Below are 20,461 nucleotides of genomic sequence, written 5' to 3'. Positions count from 1 at the left end.
ATATATGCTCAACCTCTGGGTCTAAGCATATTCATTTCTACCACAAGCTCTGAATAGGAACAAACATTATGATACTAAAACTGAATTTTTAGCCTAAGGCTAACATGGAAATGAAAACTGAAAAACATAAGTACAGTACATTTATTTCTTTTACCCAGAGTTTTACTAAGAGTTTTGAGTTATTTGAACATTTAGACCTCTTACACTTCAACTTCCTCTGAAAACAATAGAAATATATTCCCACCCTGTTACAGTTTTATCACCCAGTTCCTATAGAGAAATCCTTTCAACTGAAGCAGTTTAACAAAAAGGTTAAATCCAAGATGCTACCAATTAATGATGAAGGTTAGCAATTTAGTAGTTGATAAATGTTACATCTTTAATGTACTTAGATGAACTCTTTCGTACCCTTGAGCTAATAACTCATATTAATTAAATTATTAATTTAGTTAAACACAGAATTAACATTTAATCTTCTCATCCCACGGCAAATGTATCTTCCCATCACACAGCAAATGCACATAGCTTGAAAAGCCACAAATGAATAGAAATAATATAAATGTGTAAGTATTTCAATATGTAAAGAAGAAAAAAAATCAATATCTGGTTCAAATTGTTCTAAAAACTCAAGTTCAGACTTCCCTTTCTAGTTGGCATTTGCCAAATTTCTGGATTCCACCAATTGTCTTTAAGTTCTAAACAGTGAAAAACTACTTCCTCAGAAGCAGACCAAAAAAAGAAAGAAAATGAAATCACTTTTAAAGCAATCAAAACCAACCATCAACCATCACTACCGGGGAAATAAGTAGTCAGGATTTGAGTGAGACCTTGAAGGCATAAATATAAACTTCTACATACCACACCTTAGCTATGCTTCTCAACTGAAGGCTCTAAAAATTACATGGTTTCCAATAAGTGAATTACATTCGTATTTTTTCCATAATCAAAGGATATAGATCAAAGTTTGGTTTCTCAACCTTGTTACTTCTTGAAGAAGCATTCTCATGTGAAAATGAGACCATCGCCTGAAATCAAGAAACCAGTTCAGAAAGTGATCAAAGCCGTGAAAAAATCATTTTGAAAGTTACTGAGGGACATACAAATACACTTTATTGAGAGCCCCGAGGTCACAGCAGAGAAAAGTATTGATGTATATTTTTGCCTTGTGCTTTGTCATATTTTTTTCATTAAAATGGCTTCGTTTGGAGACCTATAAGGAAAGGCAGTGCTGTACCAAAAGAAGAAAAAGAGGGTGTAGATTTTAACCTTTCATGGAATCATTTCAGCAACTGAGATTTCCTTTTACGTTTAATCTTTTCACATGGAGGAAATATTTTTTAAATGAATCTCTACCTCTCCCCCAAAATCAATTCTCATTTTCAAAAGGGAATTTTGTTAGATACTGTACATCATGCACAAGTCAATATAGAATGAATAAAAATGCTGTTTCTGGAAAGGCAAAAAGGCTGAGTTAGGGTTAGAAGACTCCAGGGATGGGGGTGGCCAGAGCAGAGCAAAAGCAAATTAATCCCAGGATGTTTTCCATCCAGAGCAAATTCATCTACTGACGATGAAAGGCGGAAAAAGTTCTCTTGGTTATGGATTGGGTTTGTCTAGAACTTTTAAACAACCAAAAACACCATTATAGGTCATATAGGTCATGAGAACTATCATTACAACCAAATATCTAACTAAATGGGAAAGAAATTAATTTCTGCCAGTTAGGCAATACTAAGTTCTTAACCTTGTCATAATAAAAGCTGTCCCTTTAAACAGTTCAGTTAGGGTGGGCTGTGACAAGGCGAAAGAGAGGCATGGACGTGTATACACTACCAAACGTAAGGTAGATAGATAGTGGGAAGCAGCCGCAGAGCACAGGGAGATCAGCTCGGTGCTTTGTGACCGCCTGGAGGGGTGGGATGGGGAGGGTGGGAGGGAGGGAGATGCATGAGGGAAGGGATGTGGGAACAGATGTATATGTATGACTGATTCACTTTGTTATAAAGCAGAAACTAATTAAAAAAATAAATAAATAAACTTTAAAAAAAAAAAAAAAACAGTTCAGTAAGACAAAGACTTTTCTTTATTTCCATAGATGGGTCAAAAGGTGCATGCAATACCTGATGTTCTATGGAGTAAATGCTCTGGGCACAGCAGAGTCTTCATACCATGGCACACTATTTGTTAGGAAAAAAAAGAAAATGAGAAATGTAGGGAATGCAGGAAATTTCATGCCCAGGGAATCTTGTATCTACTCTGCAATTCATATATCTGAAAATTATTAACTATCAATGGGCTTCCCTGGTGGCACACTGGTTAAAAATCCACCTGCCAATGCAGGGGACACAGGTTCGAGCCCTGGTCTGGGAAGATCCCACATGCCATGAAGCAACTAAGCCTGTGTGCCACAACTACCGAGCCTGCTCTCTAAAGCCCAAAAGCCACAACTACTAAAGCCCATGTGCCACAACTACTGAAGCCCACGCACCTAGAGCCCATGCTCTGCAACAAGAGAAGCCACCACAATGAGAAGTCCGTGTACCACATCAAAGAGTAGCCCCCGCTCGTCACAACTAGAGAAAGCCTGCACGCAGCAACGAAGACCCAATGCAGCAAAAAATAAATAAATAAATTTATTTTAAAAAAATTATTAACTATCAAAAGATTAAAGCTATTTTTAATTAAGATACTTTAGAATTTTTAAAGTGTTTTAGATTAGGCAATATTTATTAAAGTTAAAATGTAGTAAAACCAGTAGTAAAATTCTGATAACCTCCTCTCTGTTCTCATCTTAATGAGGTGACTTTATTCTGAGAGGATTTTCACATTTTCTTTGATCTCTATCAAAACTCAGTGTAGCTGAAAGCAACCTAAGTGTCCATTGACAGATGACTGGATAAAGAAGATGTGGCACATATATACAATGGAGTATTACTCAGCCGTAAAAAGAAACGACATTGAGTTAAAAGAAATGAAATTGAGTTATCTGCAGTGAGGTGGATGGACCTAGAGTCTGTCATACAGAGTGAAGTAAGTCAGAAAGAGAAAAACACATACCATATGCCAACACATATATATGGAATCTAAAAAAAAAAAAGGTTCGGATGAACCTAGGGGCAGGACAGGAATAAAGATGCAGATGTAGAAAGTGGACTTGAGGACACGGGGAGGGGGAAGGGTAAGCTGTGACCAAGTGAGAGAGTGGCATGGACATATATACACTACCAAATGTAAAATAGATAGCTAGTGGGAAGCAGCCGCATAGCATAGGGACATCAGCTCGGTGCTTTGTGACCACCTAGACGGGTGGGATAGGGAAGGGGGGAGGGAGACGCAAGAGGGAGGGGATATGGGGATATATGTATATGTATAGCTGATTCACTTTGTTATACAGCAGAAACTAACACATTGTAAAGCAATTATACTCCAATAAAGATGTTTAAAAAAAAAAAACCACCTCAGTGTAGGGACTTCCCTGGTGGTCCAGTGGTTAAGACTCCACACACCCAATGCAGGGGGCCTGGGTTCAGTCCCTGGTCAGGGAACTAGATCCCACATGCTGCAGCAAAGATCCTGCATGCCACAACTAAGACCCGGTGCAGCCTAATAAATAAATGATGGGCTTAACAATAACCTGGAGATTGCAGATGTAAGGATTAATTAATTTAAAGCTCCATCAAGAGAAATTATACAATCTGAAGCACTGAGAGAAATATGGTTGAGCAAATAAAGAGCCTCAATGATATTTCGGAAAATATCAAGCAGTCTAACACACATGAAATTGGAATCCTACAGGGAGAGGACAGCAAGAAAGGCACAGAAAGTATTTAAATAAATAATTTAACAAAAATTTCCTAAAGTTGGCGAAAGACATGACTTAGAGATCCAAGAAGCACAATAAATCCCGAGCAGGATAAATACAAAGAGAAACAGACAACTCAGTACCTCGTAATCAGACTACTGAAAAATAAAGATACAGAGAAAAATCAAAAAGATAAAATAAAAAATAATAAAGAGAAAAATCTTAAAAGCTGCTGGGGGTGAGAGGATTACACAAAATTGACAGAGGATCAATAATACAAATGATGGCTAATTTCTCATCAGCAACACTGGGGCCCTGAAGACAATGGAATGGTATTTTTAAAGTGCATAAGGAGAAAAATACAGTCAGCCCAGAATTCTATATCTAGTGGAAATATCTTTCAAAAAAGGGGTAAAATAAAGATATTTCAGTTAAACAAAAAAATGAGAGAATTAATTGCTCTCAGACTTGCACTATGAGAAACAGTAAAATTCATTTAAATAGAATTTAGCTACTTTCAGTTTCACCTAATTATCTAAACTTTTCAGTCTAATCATATGTGCTGATAGAGTTTAGGACAACGATTCCAAGTCTATAATGAAAAGAGTATTTGTTTTAATGGTACTGACTGAGCTATGTATAATATAAATCACTATTTCCCAGAAGTATGGAGGGGAATTTCCCTTAGATTGATCATAATTATCATATGAACACAGGTGGTTAATTTTTCTACTCATTTAGGTATGGGCAGAGAAGCTGAACATAGGGTGGAAGTATAGTTAGAACTTCTTTTGGAAGGAAGTTCTTGCTCAGGGTGTGGAAAAGAGTTGGCCAAGCATGGGTATAGGAAATGAAAGAGAAAGGGTGGAGTCTTTTTTCTGCTATAAAGCAAAAAAACATGGCTCCTAGTACAACAGGGCACAGTGAATGTCTCAGCAATCTGATCAAATTCATTAGCAAAAAAAAAAGCAGAATTAACACTTTTCCTCATGCACCAAACATGTGGAGAAGTCCTCCGAAGAGTTCAATTTCACTGAATCTTGTTCCTATATTAGTACATTAGGTAGTTTTAAGAAAACTGACGAGACCATACAAGGGAAAGCAGTGGTCCCCTTCCTCAGCAATAGAATATGAAGCCCCCCAGATACTCCACCAGTTAGGCCTCCGTAAGTTGTTTAAACTACAGAGTAGTCCCCTAGAGGAGAAGATAGTAGGTCACTCACTTGCTTCTGCTACAGTTCTTTCCCTTGACAATCACAGATAGAAACGCTCTAAATAATAGAAAACCCTGAAGAAAGACACATGGGATGAGGACATAGATTTCAGAGCCCGATCGTATGAGTTTAAAACTGGGTTCTTTGTGGCCTTGGGGAAGTTTACCTCTGCCTCAGTTTCCTTTTTTATGACCCTCAGGTGCCTGCCTTGCATAGGGCTCTTATGAGGATATGAAATATATGTTAGGTATTAGCAGTATATATATTTGCCCAACGTGTTTGCTATTATAATTAAGAAATGAATGGTGTAAAATCCAGCTCTCTGGTTTCATCTGTCGATTCTACTACGTAGACTCCCGGAGAACCCCCAGTTTTTGCACGGAAATGGATTCTTCTGCATTTAAAGATATACATCTATTGGTTTTCCAGGCAAGTGTCACACGGAATAGTCACTGTTAGCCTGGTAATACTTAGGGCCAAATGGCGCTCACCAGTTGCCAGCCACAAGAGAACAATGTGTCAAGGACTACAGTGAGGAGAAGTGGGCTGTGACAAAGGCATTAGGTGAGCAGGTGGCTTCAGAGTGACAGTTCTCAATGGAGAGGACCAGAGACACCACTTCTTAAAGCTGTTGGGGTGGAACGGCGCCAGAGGCCAGATTATTTACACAAAGGAAGGGAGGTTCTCGTTAATGGGATCCTAGGATGGAATTCCATATATTTAAGAGAACATTATACAACTTCACTTGTGACCTAGGCTGGTGTTATCAAAAGCTAGTGTCTATTAGACTTACAGAACAAAGTGAGAGACCAGAAAAAGCTAGCTTCCTAAAAGAATCTGTGCTTCCTAAAACTTCCTTGGTGTGGCTCATAATCAAAAAGACTCTTCTTTGGGGGTCCAACTTAAGATGGACCCTTTATTTGTAAGCAAGTTACCAAGGACAGAATTTGCTGGCCCAAAATGACCTCTAGGCAAAGGCAACTGGCCCTGTTCATAAACCCTGTCAAAATAATCCCAGCTCTGGCCAGCTTCTCCTTGGCTTTTACAGTCTGAAGGAGCCTTTCCCAAGAGGACCCTCCTCCAACACTTCTGGAAGAGGTGGTGAGGCTGCCTGGTATTAAGTAGGGAAAATGCAATTTAAAACAAAACTCCAGGAGTCTGGCTACAAAATTCAGCTGTGCTCAGAAAGGGATGCTTAATGCAGACACCCACTCCTGTGTTCTTTGTCATTGTCAGGCCCTGGTGTTAACAGGAGGCCCTGGACTCTGGCAAGGAGGCTGGGGGAAGGGGGAAGGGGGACGGGGATGGTGGGAACAAAGAAGCTGAGGCAGAAACATCCATTCGCAAGACAAGTCATGCAAAAAGAGCAGGAAGAACAAACACTAGTCAATTTTTTTAAAAAGATGTTTCAGAAGGTTGGGAAGCCCTTAAAACTGGAGACTGGAATACGAATAGGCTACAAGAATTAAAGGAAATTTAAAAAAAAATAATGAAGTTTAAATGAAGCTAAAGAGTTGAAAGAAAAAAAGAACACTAGATTGGAGGTTAAAATAGCAGACAATAAGGACTAAATTGAAGTGAAATAAAGGTTAAAATATTTTTGATTCAGAAAGCTGAAGGTCTAGTAAAAGAATAAGTAAAATCTGTGAGGTTAAAAAAAAAGAATTTAAAGGTGAGGTGGCAGGGAGTATGGTCAGCAGGATAATCAATTAGGACACTGAGGTGGACCCAGTGTTTTCAGTACGTCATCTCATACTGGACAGCAAGTCTTGCTCTCTTGTTGAATGAGCAGGAATCTGTTTATTCGGCTAGGGTGTAAGTTTGTGAAGTCTGTACTTCTACATAGTTCTTAAGGCCTGACCATTCCCTTTCCTTAATTTCATATTTCATTAGCACCTCCATCAGCAAAGTCTGACGTTAGAATCAATGCTGTCAACTGATACCAGTTCTGGAAAATGTGGTTAGAACGTGACGTTATTTGGAGTCTACGAAAGTCAAAATTTGTGATATATTCCGAACAAGGTCATTTAAAAATGTATCTTTTGATCAGCTATGACAAAAGACTTGTTAAAAGGTAATAGAACAACAAAACGCAGAACATTTAACCCAATGTGGCGTTTAAGAACTTTAAAAGCATATAATGAAATTCAGCGGCTATGAGAAATCATTCTTGCCTATGAAGGGATTTCTAAATGACTTCTACACAAAGCACTATTTTGATGACCTGGTTCTATTTCTATGAAAATACCATTAAGCAATAAGGGACATATTTTTTCAAATGTCACAATCCAAACATTTTACCATTAGGCCTAACATTCTTTTTTTTTTTTTTTTTTTTTTTTTTTTTTCTTTTTGCGGTATGCGGGCCTCTCACTGTTGTGGCCTCTCCCGTTGCGGAGCACAGGCTCCGGACGCGCAGGCCCAGCGGCCATGGCTCATGGGCCCAGCCGCTCCGCGGCATATGGGATCCTCCCAGACCGGGGCACGAACCCGTATCCCCTGCATCGGCAGGCGGACTCTCAACCACTGCGCCACCAGGGAGGCCCCTAACATTCTTTTAATGAGGTTTTATTACTGTGTTAATTTTAGTCTTTGCTTTGCAAATGTTCTGCCAACTCACTCCAGCTTTTGTATTGAAGGCTCTAGGATATCAGCAACATTGGCTGATTCCTAATTTGTTTGATGTCTCCTATGTCACCATTTCACTTTTGCTGTTTTACTAAAATTTGTTGGTACCTACCCTCCAGTAACTGCCCAGTTTATGGGACATCCAGAAATTATCTAGTTAACCCTATACTAATTAAAATCCAACTCTGCATCTGGTTATTAAATAGACTGCAAGGCAGACCTTGTGAACGAAATTTTTATTTACACACTGTATCTAGAAGCAGATACATAAATTCTTTATACGATTAATTTCCAAAAATGTGCAAGAAATTACTCTAATTTGTTTACAAACCAAAACACGTATTAAAATCAATGGACTTTGGATAATTCATTCTGTGGTGTTCTCAGTACAAATGGTACACACCTGATTCGAAACATACAGAAAAGTGTAAACTACAGCAATCTGGATTGCAAGTATTAATTCCATGGCACTCCAACGACTATAAAATTTCCTTAACCCAACATGTATACTTATTACAAAATTCTATAAGAATTTTTCATCATCTCTGGATGTAGAGTTTGGATCACTTTTCAGAAACGGCAGCTACACATTCGCCATGTTATAACTGATTAATAAAAAAGGATGTTTATAAAAAATCTTTACAGGATTAAAAAAGTATTAAAAGAATCCGAATTTGTGATTACTAGCGTACCAATACTTTATTCTAGAATTTTAAAGTTATTTACGGAACTGGCGACTGTTCCTTATTAGAGTTTTCAACAAAACTGTCTATTGCTGGTAGCATGATTTCATTTTCAAATTAAGACTTCGCATTCGATGAAAAGCCATGAAGATTTAAAATACATTACTTTGAATCATTCATAAAGCAAGTATCTCTCATATACAATGTGAAATGTACAATGATCAAAATTGGCATTTCTGAAAGCATTGTTAAGAAAGATATTCAGACTGGTAGCACTAGCAGAGACACTGCATATAACCTACTTAAGATTTCAGTAACTTTTATCCTGTTTCAGTAATACTGGCTCAGAAATTATCATGTGTATATACTTGGGTTTTATTTCCTATATGCCAGTGATTTAGCCTTTTGGCACATGATTTTCTTTAACAGCAAGATGGATGCCCTGTGTAGCTGGTTTCCTTAAAAACTATTTTTAGTTCTATGATCTTTTCCTGTGATATTTTTTGACCTTCCAAAATTTTCACATTATTGCACCAGAGAACAGTCTTCCTTAGAAAGAGACTTTTTCAAGTACTTTGTATGCTTTCTTATTATTTGTAAAATTGCATAATAGTGTCCTAGTAACACTGGAAATAGCTTCTGGCCTCCATCATGTTTCTGTGATGAGATATTTGATAAAAAGCAACTCTTGATTCATTTATTATGGCAGAAAGATACAGCTTTCTTCTTTTCTTTTTCTTGCCTTGAGCTCAGATTTTCAGAAACATATATTTAAGAAATCACTTACAGGTAGTGCCCATGTCATCTAAGCTACCATTCAACAGAATCCAGAAATTCACCCAAATGCTACCTAGACAAAACTACAGGATGATTTCTCTTTTTCCCCTTTCCAATTTTAACCAGACTGTTTTACTACCCTACAAAGCCAGTCTTTCACATTATGTTGTACTGTCTATATGCCAAATGGTTCTCTTTAAACAAAAGCAGAAAATATTGCAACGCTCCTTTCTCTGTTTGTGAATAACTTCTTGGCAAATTATTTTTATTTTTACTGATACACTATCAGACCCTAGCAATTTGAAATCAGATTAGAATAGGGCATTTTACTTAAAAGTATTTTATATTATGAACATAAAAAAGCACATTAAAGATTGGCTTTCTGAATTAGAACAGTATCAAGACTTGCCCTCCATAAAAACACAAAATACAATTTTAAAACCATTTATGTGGAAATCAGAATGATCGTAACTTGAAACCAAATGGCTAGATCTTAAACACATGGTATCATGAAGAAGGCGTGGGGAACAGGCTATGCCCACATTAAGACGGGGTTCAGGGCAGTCCAAAGACCTCTGTGCACCATGATCTCACAAAGAGTACATGTAAATGCTTCTAGAAACATGGAGAAGCCATCTCAACATTTATTATTAATACACAGTGACTCTGTGACAATACCTGCCATCTAATATAGATGCACAGGGACTTTTAACTCACCCTAGATATATTTTAAATTGTTTAAAAATAAATAGTTTTGCAAAAAAATAGTTTAAATGTCTTGCATTAATTTGATAACAAGTTTACAACTCTGTAATAGTTCTTAATCCAAATAGCTTACAATGAACACTTAAGTTATATTATTACAGTATACTCCATATTCCATCTTATTAGGTGAAAACATATCAGAAAATGAAAGAGGAGTCTTTGTAACAAGGTACAATCAAACATTCCACCAAAATTAAGTACCTTTTCCCCTTTAAGTCGAAATATCGTAACAGATATGATGGCATTGTGCCTTTTCTTGGTAATTCTCAGTTGACTCTAAAAAACAAAGAGAGAAAACAAATGGGGATACTGCTTATGTCTGAATGACAACGCTATTAAATTTGATCTGAGACCTTTACTCTTGTTTTTAAATGGGGGTAAGAGATAGGAAAACCGAGGGACAAAGGAAGAAATGTCTTAAATTACGTTTCATCTGAGAGAGAAACATTTCCTTTAAAGTTATGTAGCTAGAAACACCTTCTGGATGGAGCAATTCCGAAATACTAATGAATCATGCAGTAAATAAACACTGCATTTCAAAATAACTAAAAAGTATTGGAGGTAACATACTCCACCCTAATGATGTCAACTTACTAAGGACTTAAAAAGAAACAAATAGAAAACCTGTTTTTAAAGGTCAGTATATATGGTAGGCAAACACTTCCATACACCTGATTGGGTTTTAATATTTTTCTTACATGGTGCTCCACAATCTCCACAATTTTTCAACTAAAGTCACTGGGTTTTTTTGGTTTTTTGTTTTTGTTGTTTTGGTGGGGGGCAGGAAGGGTCAAATCTAGCACATCTTAATAGTGACTGCATGAAAGAAAAATATAAGCCCAACTTTAAAACAATGTTTTCTTTCTATTCAAATCAATTTAAAACTTTATATAAACTTTATGTTGCAAGAGGATCTAGTCCATTTATGAAAATCATTTCTACATCAAGTTCACCCAAGAAAATGCTGACTAAGCTAAAGAAATCACAGATAAAACATTTTACCAAAGGAAAGTATAGATAACAATAAAACTGCTTAACACCGGAAACTATGATCATCTAGTATTTCTTTAATAGTTCTAGTTCCATTAGGTCTTTATATGTTATGCCAATTTGTACCAGAGTTTAATGACAGAAAAGGCAACAATTTCTAAATTGGTGGTATACATTTCTTTACAATTCTGTAAGGCCATTTATTAAAACAGACAAACCACAAGATGAAAATGAAGGCAACAGAAAAGTCCAACTTCTCACAACCAAAATAACAGCACAACCTTAAAAATAATTTAGAAATGAATGTTGTAAAAGATATGTAGCAGATCTCTGTTCCATTACCCAAGATTATGTCACTTCATAATTCTAAATAATTCCTTCTAAAGTATGAAATTAAAAATCATTTTCAGTGTAGGTGTGAATTCTGTGATTTATCACACGGCTATGTTTACTCAACACTATCTTTGAAAACGGGCCATTGAAAGAGACATAACAATGTTCATTCTATAAGTTTCATTTAACTTTACTTAGGATTGAATACACATGAAATGTGCTTTTAATGCATAAAAATCACAGTGGATAGCAGCAAAGGACTGGGGGCGGGGTGGGTAAGGAGAATCTGATAATTCACATTGTGATTATTCTGCACACTGATGGAAGATAGTTCACTCTTCTAAAACCTCAAGACTTCCCTTTTTAAAGAACCAAAGTAAACCCAAGACACCTTGCCGACACTTCCCCACCCCTTAACGAACTGGTTACTCTTTTACACATAAAACGGAAACAGTATGGCAGCAAAAGATTCTGATAGCAATGGAAAGTCTGTAAACTGTATTTCAATCTCTTTTTCTTCCTCCCCAAGTGCAAGACGCAGGGTTCTCATAGCCTCTCAGTAGTGCTTCTCCTGTAAATAATCCTTCATTTTGTTTGGCAGAGGCAGCTTCTGAATCAGGTCTATTCTGGTGTACTGACGGATGACGAACCGGCACAGGTACTGCAGGGAGCGCACCTGCATGAAGCGCGACACGGGGTTGGTCAGCCTGACGGGGTAGGTGGCCGAGCCCGGCAGGCGAGACCTGGAGTAACAGAAGGCCCCGTTCTCGGAGTCCCTGACCGAGTGCTCGATCAGGTCCACGATAGACGTGTGTCCTTCCACGTCCGGCTGTTCATAAAAGCTAAACCTACCATTTGAATGTTCGATTCTAGTGTGAAGGGTCTTGCCATGCGAGCGAAAGCTCAAGCTTAAAAGGTAACGGTCGTCAGAACTGTCCCGAACGAGGAAAGAACCATCCGGCACGTTGGCCAGCTTCCCTTCTGCCTCCCAGCGAGTGATGGGGCCCCAGTACCATCCCTGTTTCGCAAGTTTCTTCAGCTCCTCTGTAAGGCTTGTCACGACCATGGGACCACTACTCTGCACCGAGTCATAAACTCTGGCAACCCCGGGGGCAGAGTTAGGATCGAAATTCAAGTGACAGCGCATACTTTCGGCCACGTGGGCGTCGGAGCTGGCGAGCCCGCCGAAGTTCCTTTGGATCTGATTCGTCTGCAGGGGAGGTAGCAACGGTGAGAGTGGCGGGGCGTCCTCAGGACTCGCCCTCGGGCTCTGCAGCACGACTCCCGTGGTGCCGATCAGCAAGCCGTTCACCGACTGGTCCACAAAGATCTCTGGGGCCACCACGAGGTCCGGGTCTACCTGATTCTCGTCTTCGGGGAAGGAGCCCCCTCCCACTGGAGGAGGGACCGCGGAGACTTCCATGGGGGAGGAGCCGTCCAGACAATAGCCGCGCGGTCCTTCCAGAGGGTACATCCCCTCCTCCAAAGGCACAGTGTACTGGATGTAGTCCTGAGGCACGAGTCCGATAACGACAGGCACATGTTCTTCCAGGTGGAGATGTAGGTCCCCATCCTGAGACTCGGAACTCTTGAGCGAGTTCGTCTGTTCTTGGCACGCGGTGTCGGCCTGGAGGTCGTGGAAGTCCTTGCGCACGCCATTCAGGGCCGGGCCCGGGCCGGGCGAGTGGACCAGGGCCTTGACCCTCACCTCCATCTTGATGCACGTCTCCTCCGACGTGGTGGGGCGCAGGGGCCACGGCGTGGGGCTGTAGTGGTGGCTGCGCAGGGAGGTGGACCTCATGGGCCTCTGTGCCCTCACGTCCTTGAAGACGATGGGGGCCGAGGAGGAGGAGAAGGTGTCCTCGTCCGCGGAGCCCCCGGAGGGCGCGCCACCCTTGCCCTTCGGCTTCTGTTTCGCAGAGAGCCGTCTTTTCAACGTACCCATTAGGCTTTCACTTTTTGATCTACTCTTTCCGCCTTTTTCATCTTCACTGTTGAGATCACAGCTGGCTATATCCTTCCCATAGCAGCTACCAAATAAGGAATCCTCTTTTCCAAAGTCGCTGGCTAGTGATGGTTGTTGTACAACCATAAAATCCGCTTCTTCTTTACTTTTATTCAAGTTGAAAGATTTCCGGAAGGTTTTAAGACTAATCTTCTTCATTCTGACTAGTTACCTAATCCAAGGGAATCAATTTCTCTCTGGAATATTATCCTCGAACATCTGGAGAGGCTGCACGCAATGCTGCATCTATGTATTTTTCCCGCTTCATTTACCCTTTGGAGCCATTTTCTAAAAAAATGCAAAAAATAAAAAAAATGTTAAAAGGTCACATTAAAAAATATGTCCACAAAACGTTTTATTTTAGTCACTTTTAACCCTTTAGCTTCTCAACAAGGATGCCTGAGTATGTTTATAAGAAGGTAAGCTCCATTAAGACAGATACTTTTTCCATTTCACATAGCACAACGCATCACTGCCTACTACATAATCAGCACATGACAAGTATTTGATAATGCTTAAAGAGCAAAGCCGACTCTACCTCTTTCCTTTCTGCACCTTACTTTGATTTTACCCTAATTATGGTTCGTGCTCCTTATTTCCTAACACAGCTCTAACAGAGCCACTCATCTTCCTCACACTGATCCACACCATCCCCGGCCTCTCCAGCCACCAGCCTGTGTCCTGAAAACGGCCAGCACTCAACAAAGAAGGCCCCATGTCCGTAACAAGCCTAATCGATTCTACAACAAACTATACGTATTTTTAAATATTCAAACATCTGTAAAAATGAATTAAAGCAGTTCCATAATCTGTGATGAGTTATCTAGGAAAAGCCTAGAAATGTCCTTCTATAGCCATGAGTTCGGCGAGAACAGGGCCCATCCACCTTCGCGTTGCCAGTACCCTGCACAGCCGAGTATGCCCCGAGAGGGGTACTTGGAGCTTCAACACTTTCCCCTGCAGGGAACACTCCTAACAACTAGATAAGTACAATTCATCATAGTAGTAGAAACTGCATGTATTTGTCTTAACAGGTAGAAATTGGTGACCTGAAGACTAATAAAAGCCTCCCTGTGTTAAGTGATAATTTTCTGGCTCACTAGCAATGAACCCAATTTTGTCCACCAAAAAACTGGGCATCAGTTCACACAGATATTAAGAAAACCTAACTACCAATATCCATAAAACCAAAGGCTGTGAAAACCAGACAAAACAAACACGTTTTGCCGCAACAACAGGGACGTTGCAAAGGAAGTAACGTTTACAATAATAACCAAAAATCAGCAAATTCTCGATAAACGAGATCAGTGGATCAGTATCCAAAATGGCTTGTATCTGGTCTGTCTGGAGCGTCACCCCACCGCCTCCCAAACCCAAGCATGTAAATCTATTTAAAGCTCGACGTAGAGGGTCAAGCCCAGCTGACTTTCTAGGAATGATATAAAACGTTAATTCAGATTTCTAATTATTAGAGAAGTGCAAATCAAAACTACATTGAGGTACCACCTCATATCTGTCACAACGGCCAACAGTAAAAAGTCTACAAATAAAAACTGCTGGAGAGGGTGTGGAGAAAAGGGAAACCCTCCTGCACTGTTGGTGGGAATGTAAGTTGGTGCAGCCACTGTGGAGAACAGTATGGAGGGTCCTCAAAAAACTAAAAATAGAATGACCATATGACCCAGCAATCCCACTCCTCGGCACATATCCAGACAAAACTCTAATTCAAAAAGACACATGCACCCCTATGTTCATAGCAGCACTATTCACAACAGCCAAGACATGGAAGCAACCTAAATGTCCATGAACAGATGAATGGATAAAGAAGATGTGTTACATAGATACAATGGAATAGTACTCAGCCATAAAAAGCACGAAATGATGTCATCTACAGCAACATGGATGCAACTTGAAATTATCATACTAAGTAAAGTAAGTCACAAAGAGAAAGACAAATACCATATGATATCACTTATATGTGGAATATAAAATATGACACAAATGAACCTATCTAAGAAACAGAAACAGAAACAGACTCATGAACACAGAGAACAGACTTGTGGTTGCCAAGGAGGAGAGAGTTGCGGGAGGGATGGAGTGGGAAGCTGGGATTAGCAGATGCAAACCATTATATATAGAATGGATAAACAACAAGGTCCTGCTATATAGCATAGGGAACTATATTTAATCTTATGGTAAACCATAATGGAAAAAAAAATTAAAGAATGTATATATGTATAACTGAATCACTCTGCTGTGCAGCAGAAATTAAAGCATTGTAAATCAGCTGTATTTCAATATAAAAAGGGAAGAAAAAAAAAGTTAGTTCAGTTTCAATCTTAATTATGAAGTCTTGTTTTTCTACCGCTGTGCCTGGTTTATACTATTTTCCTCCTCCTGATAAATGTTCTCTTCTTCTTTCCTAATCCACCTTTCAGGGAATTCCTTAAAAAATATACTTCCTACTTAAATATTCTCTGATCACCCAGCCAGAAAGGAGTTCCCTCCCTTTTCTGGACTCCAAATACTCAACCTGTACCTCTTTAATAGTATGTCACACAGTGACTTAGAACTGCTTGTATTCTATTCATGTCTTATCTCTCCAACCAGATTGTAGTACTAAAAAATAGAGACCATGTCTTATTCATTTTTTATATTCCTAACCAGGAACTATCATTAGATACTTAATATACACTGCTTAAACTCTTTGATACCAAATAAATATTCCTTAGCTGTCAAGTAAATGGATAGAAAAATCCACACTGTGCAAAACTGGCTAAATCTCCTCTTATCAAAATAAAGCACTCCATATGGCTGATTCGCCTTGTTGTGCAACAGAAACTAACACAGTATTGTGAAGCAATTATACTCCAATAAAGATCTAATAAAAAAATAAAAAAATAAAGCACTCGGGCTTCCCTGGTGGCGCAGTGGTTGAGAGTCCGCCTGCCGATGCAGGGGACACGGGTTCGTGCCCTGGTCTGGGAAGATCCCACATGCTGCAGAGCGGCTGGGCCCGTGAGCCATGGCCGCTGAGCCTGCGCGTCCAGAGCCTGTGCTCTGCAACGGGAGAGGCCACAACAGTGAGAGGCCCGCGTACCGCAAAAAATAAATAAATAAATAAATAATAAAAAAAATAAAGCACTCTATCTCCTATAAAAATCAAAAGTCATTAGTACAAACGATCAAGGATTGGCAATTCCACATAAAAAAAGCCACACAGAAAAACACGTGTCTATCTGTTAGCAAGCTCTACCATACGGTAACGGGTGTCCACTCCCATACTTCACATGGTATGTGTTCAGACATGTGAAAACTACTGAAGAAATTCCACCAAATAAATACTAGTAAAGAGAAGGCAGTAAATATACTAAATAACATCCCCTCCCCCAATACTTAGTATCATATAGTTGTATAAGTACATCTAAAAATAAAAAGTATCTTTGATCTCACAAGTTGAGGCTGGGTGAAAAGTAGCGTAACAGTGGCACTACCTATATAAGTACTATGCTGTCTTGAGGATCCAAAAGAAACATAAGGTTGTCCTCAGTCTCAAAATATTACAGTAGGTGCTACAGACTGTCCTTTCTGCTCGTAAGCTGCTTTTCATGAAGTCCTCTACTGCCCTTTCCCCCTCCCGTTTGTAAGATACTACTGGATCCAAGAGGAGTTAAGATGTGTGATTCAAAACTAAGAGATGAAATCTGTGAGCTCCAAGATGGGAGAAAGAAAATGACAGGAACACCAATATGTATAAAATAGACAACTAGTAAGAACCCGCTGTATAAAAAATAAAATAAAATTCAAAAAAAGAAAAAAAAAACGATAGGAAGAGACCGGACAGACACAATCTGATAGAGTATCTTTAAGCAGTCAACTACGGACATGACCAACGATTAAAAGCCCTAAGTCAGACTAGACTGTAAATAAAGACACAGGGGAGGGCACAGTGATTCCTGATGCTGCTTCCTAGCTGCACCCTAACCTGCTGCATGCTAGGGTGTGGGTAAAATTCACGAGTGGGTCTTAGTGGCTCTGCCAATCCCCTGAACTCACAGACCAAATACTCTATGTTCCTTTCTCTACCTGTCACTTTCCTCACACCCTCAACTGTCACTTTCCTCACACCCTCAAAGAAGTCCTGACCTACAAAAAAGGTCTTCTGTCTTCAGAGAAAACTTTGTAAGTGGGAAGAATGCACCTTAGTGGTAACAGAGCCAGTGGCCCTAAGGTCCTGGTGCTCACCATTTCCTGGGAGAGGCTGCTTGGGCAGTGCAGACACAAACCAAGTAAAGCACGGAGGACATGATCGTTGGTAACTGTGACAGATACCATGAAGGAAAGGGAGGCTATCAGAGGACACCAGGGTTCCTACTTTAGGCTCCATAAACACATAAGACACGTATCCAAGGCCTCTCTGACAGCCAAATATTTAGGCTAAGGCTGGAATGATGAGAAGGAGCCAGTCATGCAAAGGAAGGCTGAGTGAACAACTTTCTAGATTGAGGGAAGAGCACGTGCAAAGGTCCTGAGGTGGGAAACTGCAGATGCAAAACTGAGAAGCCCAGTGTGCCCGGAGTCCCAGGCGTGAAGGAAGAGTGGGCACAAGACAGGCGCGGCAAGGCACCTGGGTCTGGTTCGAAGTGCCATGAGAAGAACTAAAAGGTTTCAAATACGAACATGGTCTAGAGTATATATGCACTTCCCAGTTCTAAGACCACACATCACCCTCTCCAACACAGACACAAACCCATCGGGAGTGTAACTTTGTTGACAAAACAAACCAAAGAAGCCCACAAAGAACCCAGGGGTCTCAAACTGCCTCATCTGAAAAACAGATGAACAGTTTCTGAATAAAATGTAAGATGTTAAATCATTTGGAGCCATTTGGAGATCTAGGGGAGGACTATCCAAGTTCTCCTAACAGGCCACATGCCTCTTAAATTTTTCTAACAATGGATGGGTGGGGAGAGTTCAAGTTCAACATAAAGCACTGGAGAGACTCAAACATGAGTCAACTGCATATAAAGGTTTTATCCATAGCTAGTTTCCATTTGCAAGCAATTCTTCATAATGCCCCAATTTTGTGATATAATTTTAGTGAATTACATTCAATTTCAATTCTGGTAGGAAATAGTTGTAGTTGCAAACCCTTCAGGGTCCACCAGTTATGGATATACCAGTCATTAGAAACGTGTGTGTGTGTGTGTGTGTGTGTGTGTGTGTGTGTGTGTGTGTGTGTGTGTGTGTGTGTAGGTGTGTAGGTGTGTGTAGGTGTGTGTAGGTGTGTGTGTGTAGGTGTGTGTGTAGGTGTGTGTGTAGGTGTGTAGACACAGTTAATGCAGCTAGGAACACATACAGACTCATCCCGCGGTTGCATGGAAAACACCTGCAGCACGTGCCCAAGCTTCAAGGATTCATAACTAGGTAAGTTCTGAAAAGTAGGTTCAGAAGACGAAGAAAGATTCAGAACATGAAGTGGAAAGGAGGCCTGAATAAGAAAGAACACACTGGGCTTCCCCGGTGGCGCAGTGGTTGCGGGTCCGCCTGCCGATGCAGGGGACACGGGTTCGTGCCCCGGTCTGGGAGGATCCCACATGCCGCGGAGCGGCTGGGCCCGTGAGCCATGGCCGCTGAGCCTGCGCGTCCGGAGCCTGTGCTCCGCAATGGGAGAGGCCACAAGTGAGAGGCCCGCGTACCGCAAAAAAAAAAAAAAAGAAAGAACATACTGCAGGATCCAGGCAGCCTATAAGAAGGCAACAGCCTAATCTCCTGCCCACATACACTCTGGTCTTCCTCGAATCCAACTGCCAAACTGCAGGAAGAGTAAAACCCGAAAGAGCTTTCCATCTCACCCAGTGAAAAACAGAAGTCTTTAGAGCGGGCTGTAAGGCCGCACGTGATGTTGCGCTCCCATTCCTACACCACTCTTCCCTGGCCCTCTCCACTCGCCTCCTGGTGCTCTGAGGATACTACAAACATGCTGCCATTTAGGGCCTGGGTGCTGGCTGCAAACATTACACAACCAACTCCTCCCCCGCCACTTCTTTCAAGTCTTCACGACTGTCACTTTCTCACCGAGACCTGCCCTGATCACACCATTTAGGCTGCAACACAAACCCTCTTACCATGCTCATTCATTTTCCCTGGCAGACAACACAACTGTCTTGGTAGGTTCTCTGTCACTCTCCCCCCTCTTTAAAGAACATAAGCTTTACAAAAGTAGGGATATTAACTCTGCCTTATTCACTGATGTGTCCCAAGCATCCAGGAACACAGCACGGGCACAGGAGGTGCCCAGTAACTATGAGTCCGTAAACTGTAGACATGCAAACCTAATCAGGTATGGCGAACAGATCCCCTGCCCACCTTCACCTTCCTCACTCCCCACCTGAAGCAATAATTCACCATCATTCAGGAAAAAGTTACAACACTCCTTAACATGGTCAATAAAGTTCTACACAATCTGGCTATTTTTGATGATTTCTGCTCCATTCATATTCACCGTATTTTCACTCAACAGAGAACATTTTAACATACTGCTCCTTTGATTTGAACTGTGTTTTGTTTCCTTTTTTTCCATTCTCCTCCTTGACTAATTCCTTCACACGTCGTCAGCTCATTAGTCCGTTCCTTAGGGAACATGCCTTACTCTTCCTGATTATGTGAAATCCCCCAATTACATGATCTCAGAATACTGCATACCTCCCTGGCCTACGATTTTTATCTGGGATGTATGCTTACATCTTGTTTGTATGATTATTTGATTCATACCTATCACCCCATCAGACTATGATTGACACAAAAGCAGAGACTATGTCCATTTTTTCCCCAGCATGTTATCACAGCACCTAGCTTGCATCTGGCCCAAAGAAGGCACTCAATAAATATTTGCTGAATAAACAACGAAGTACAGTGAATGAGAACACTGGTCCACAGTGACAGGCGACCTGATGCTGATGTATGTGACTGCCTCAGGAGCAGGTTCGGTAGCCGCCTCTGACGTGGTAAGTCTTACATTTAAATTTACCCTTAGTAGTAGATCTGGGGTTCAGATGGTTCTGCTGCCCACTATCATATCCATTTCATAGAAAACAAGACTGACAACCACGGTAAAAGTACTTGGTAATTATCTACTTGATAAGTATTCCTTTTTCAACTACCTACCAACCCATATGCGACTTAATAGAACATTCAAGAAACAAAATTCAATCCTAAACATTAGAAACTACAAAAAGTTCTAGTAGACCATATGGTCTTTCAT

General features: G+C 40.4%; 1 protein-coding gene across 3 annotated transcripts in view; it reads right to left on the bottom strand.

Moving 5' to 3' along the window:
* Positions 1-7,859: 7,859 nt before the first annotated feature.
* The window catches only part of SOCS6 (suppressor of cytokine signaling 6), a 34,984-nt gene continuing 22,382 nt past the window's right edge, over positions 7,860-20,461 (bottom strand). For all 3 annotated transcript variants that reach the window (XM_081253469.1, XM_081253471.1, XM_081253470.1), the window contains one exon: positions 7,860-13,485. In XM_081253469.1, coding sequence (XP_081109595.1) covers positions 11,749-13,356 — 1,608 coding nt within the window. In that variant the 5' untranslated portion in view covers positions 13,357-13,485 and the 3' untranslated portion in view covers positions 7,860-11,748. The remainder of the gene's footprint in view (positions 13,486-20,461) is intronic.

This window comes from Mesoplodon bidens (genome assembly GCF_964165515.1).
Source record: "Mesoplodon bidens genome assembly, chromosome: 13".
NCBI classification, from domain to species: Eukaryota; Metazoa; Chordata; class Mammalia; order Artiodactyla; family Ziphiidae; genus Mesoplodon; species Mesoplodon bidens.
The sequence above is the reverse complement of the archived record's forward strand: the minus strand, read 5'-3'. Positions and strand labels throughout refer to the sequence as shown.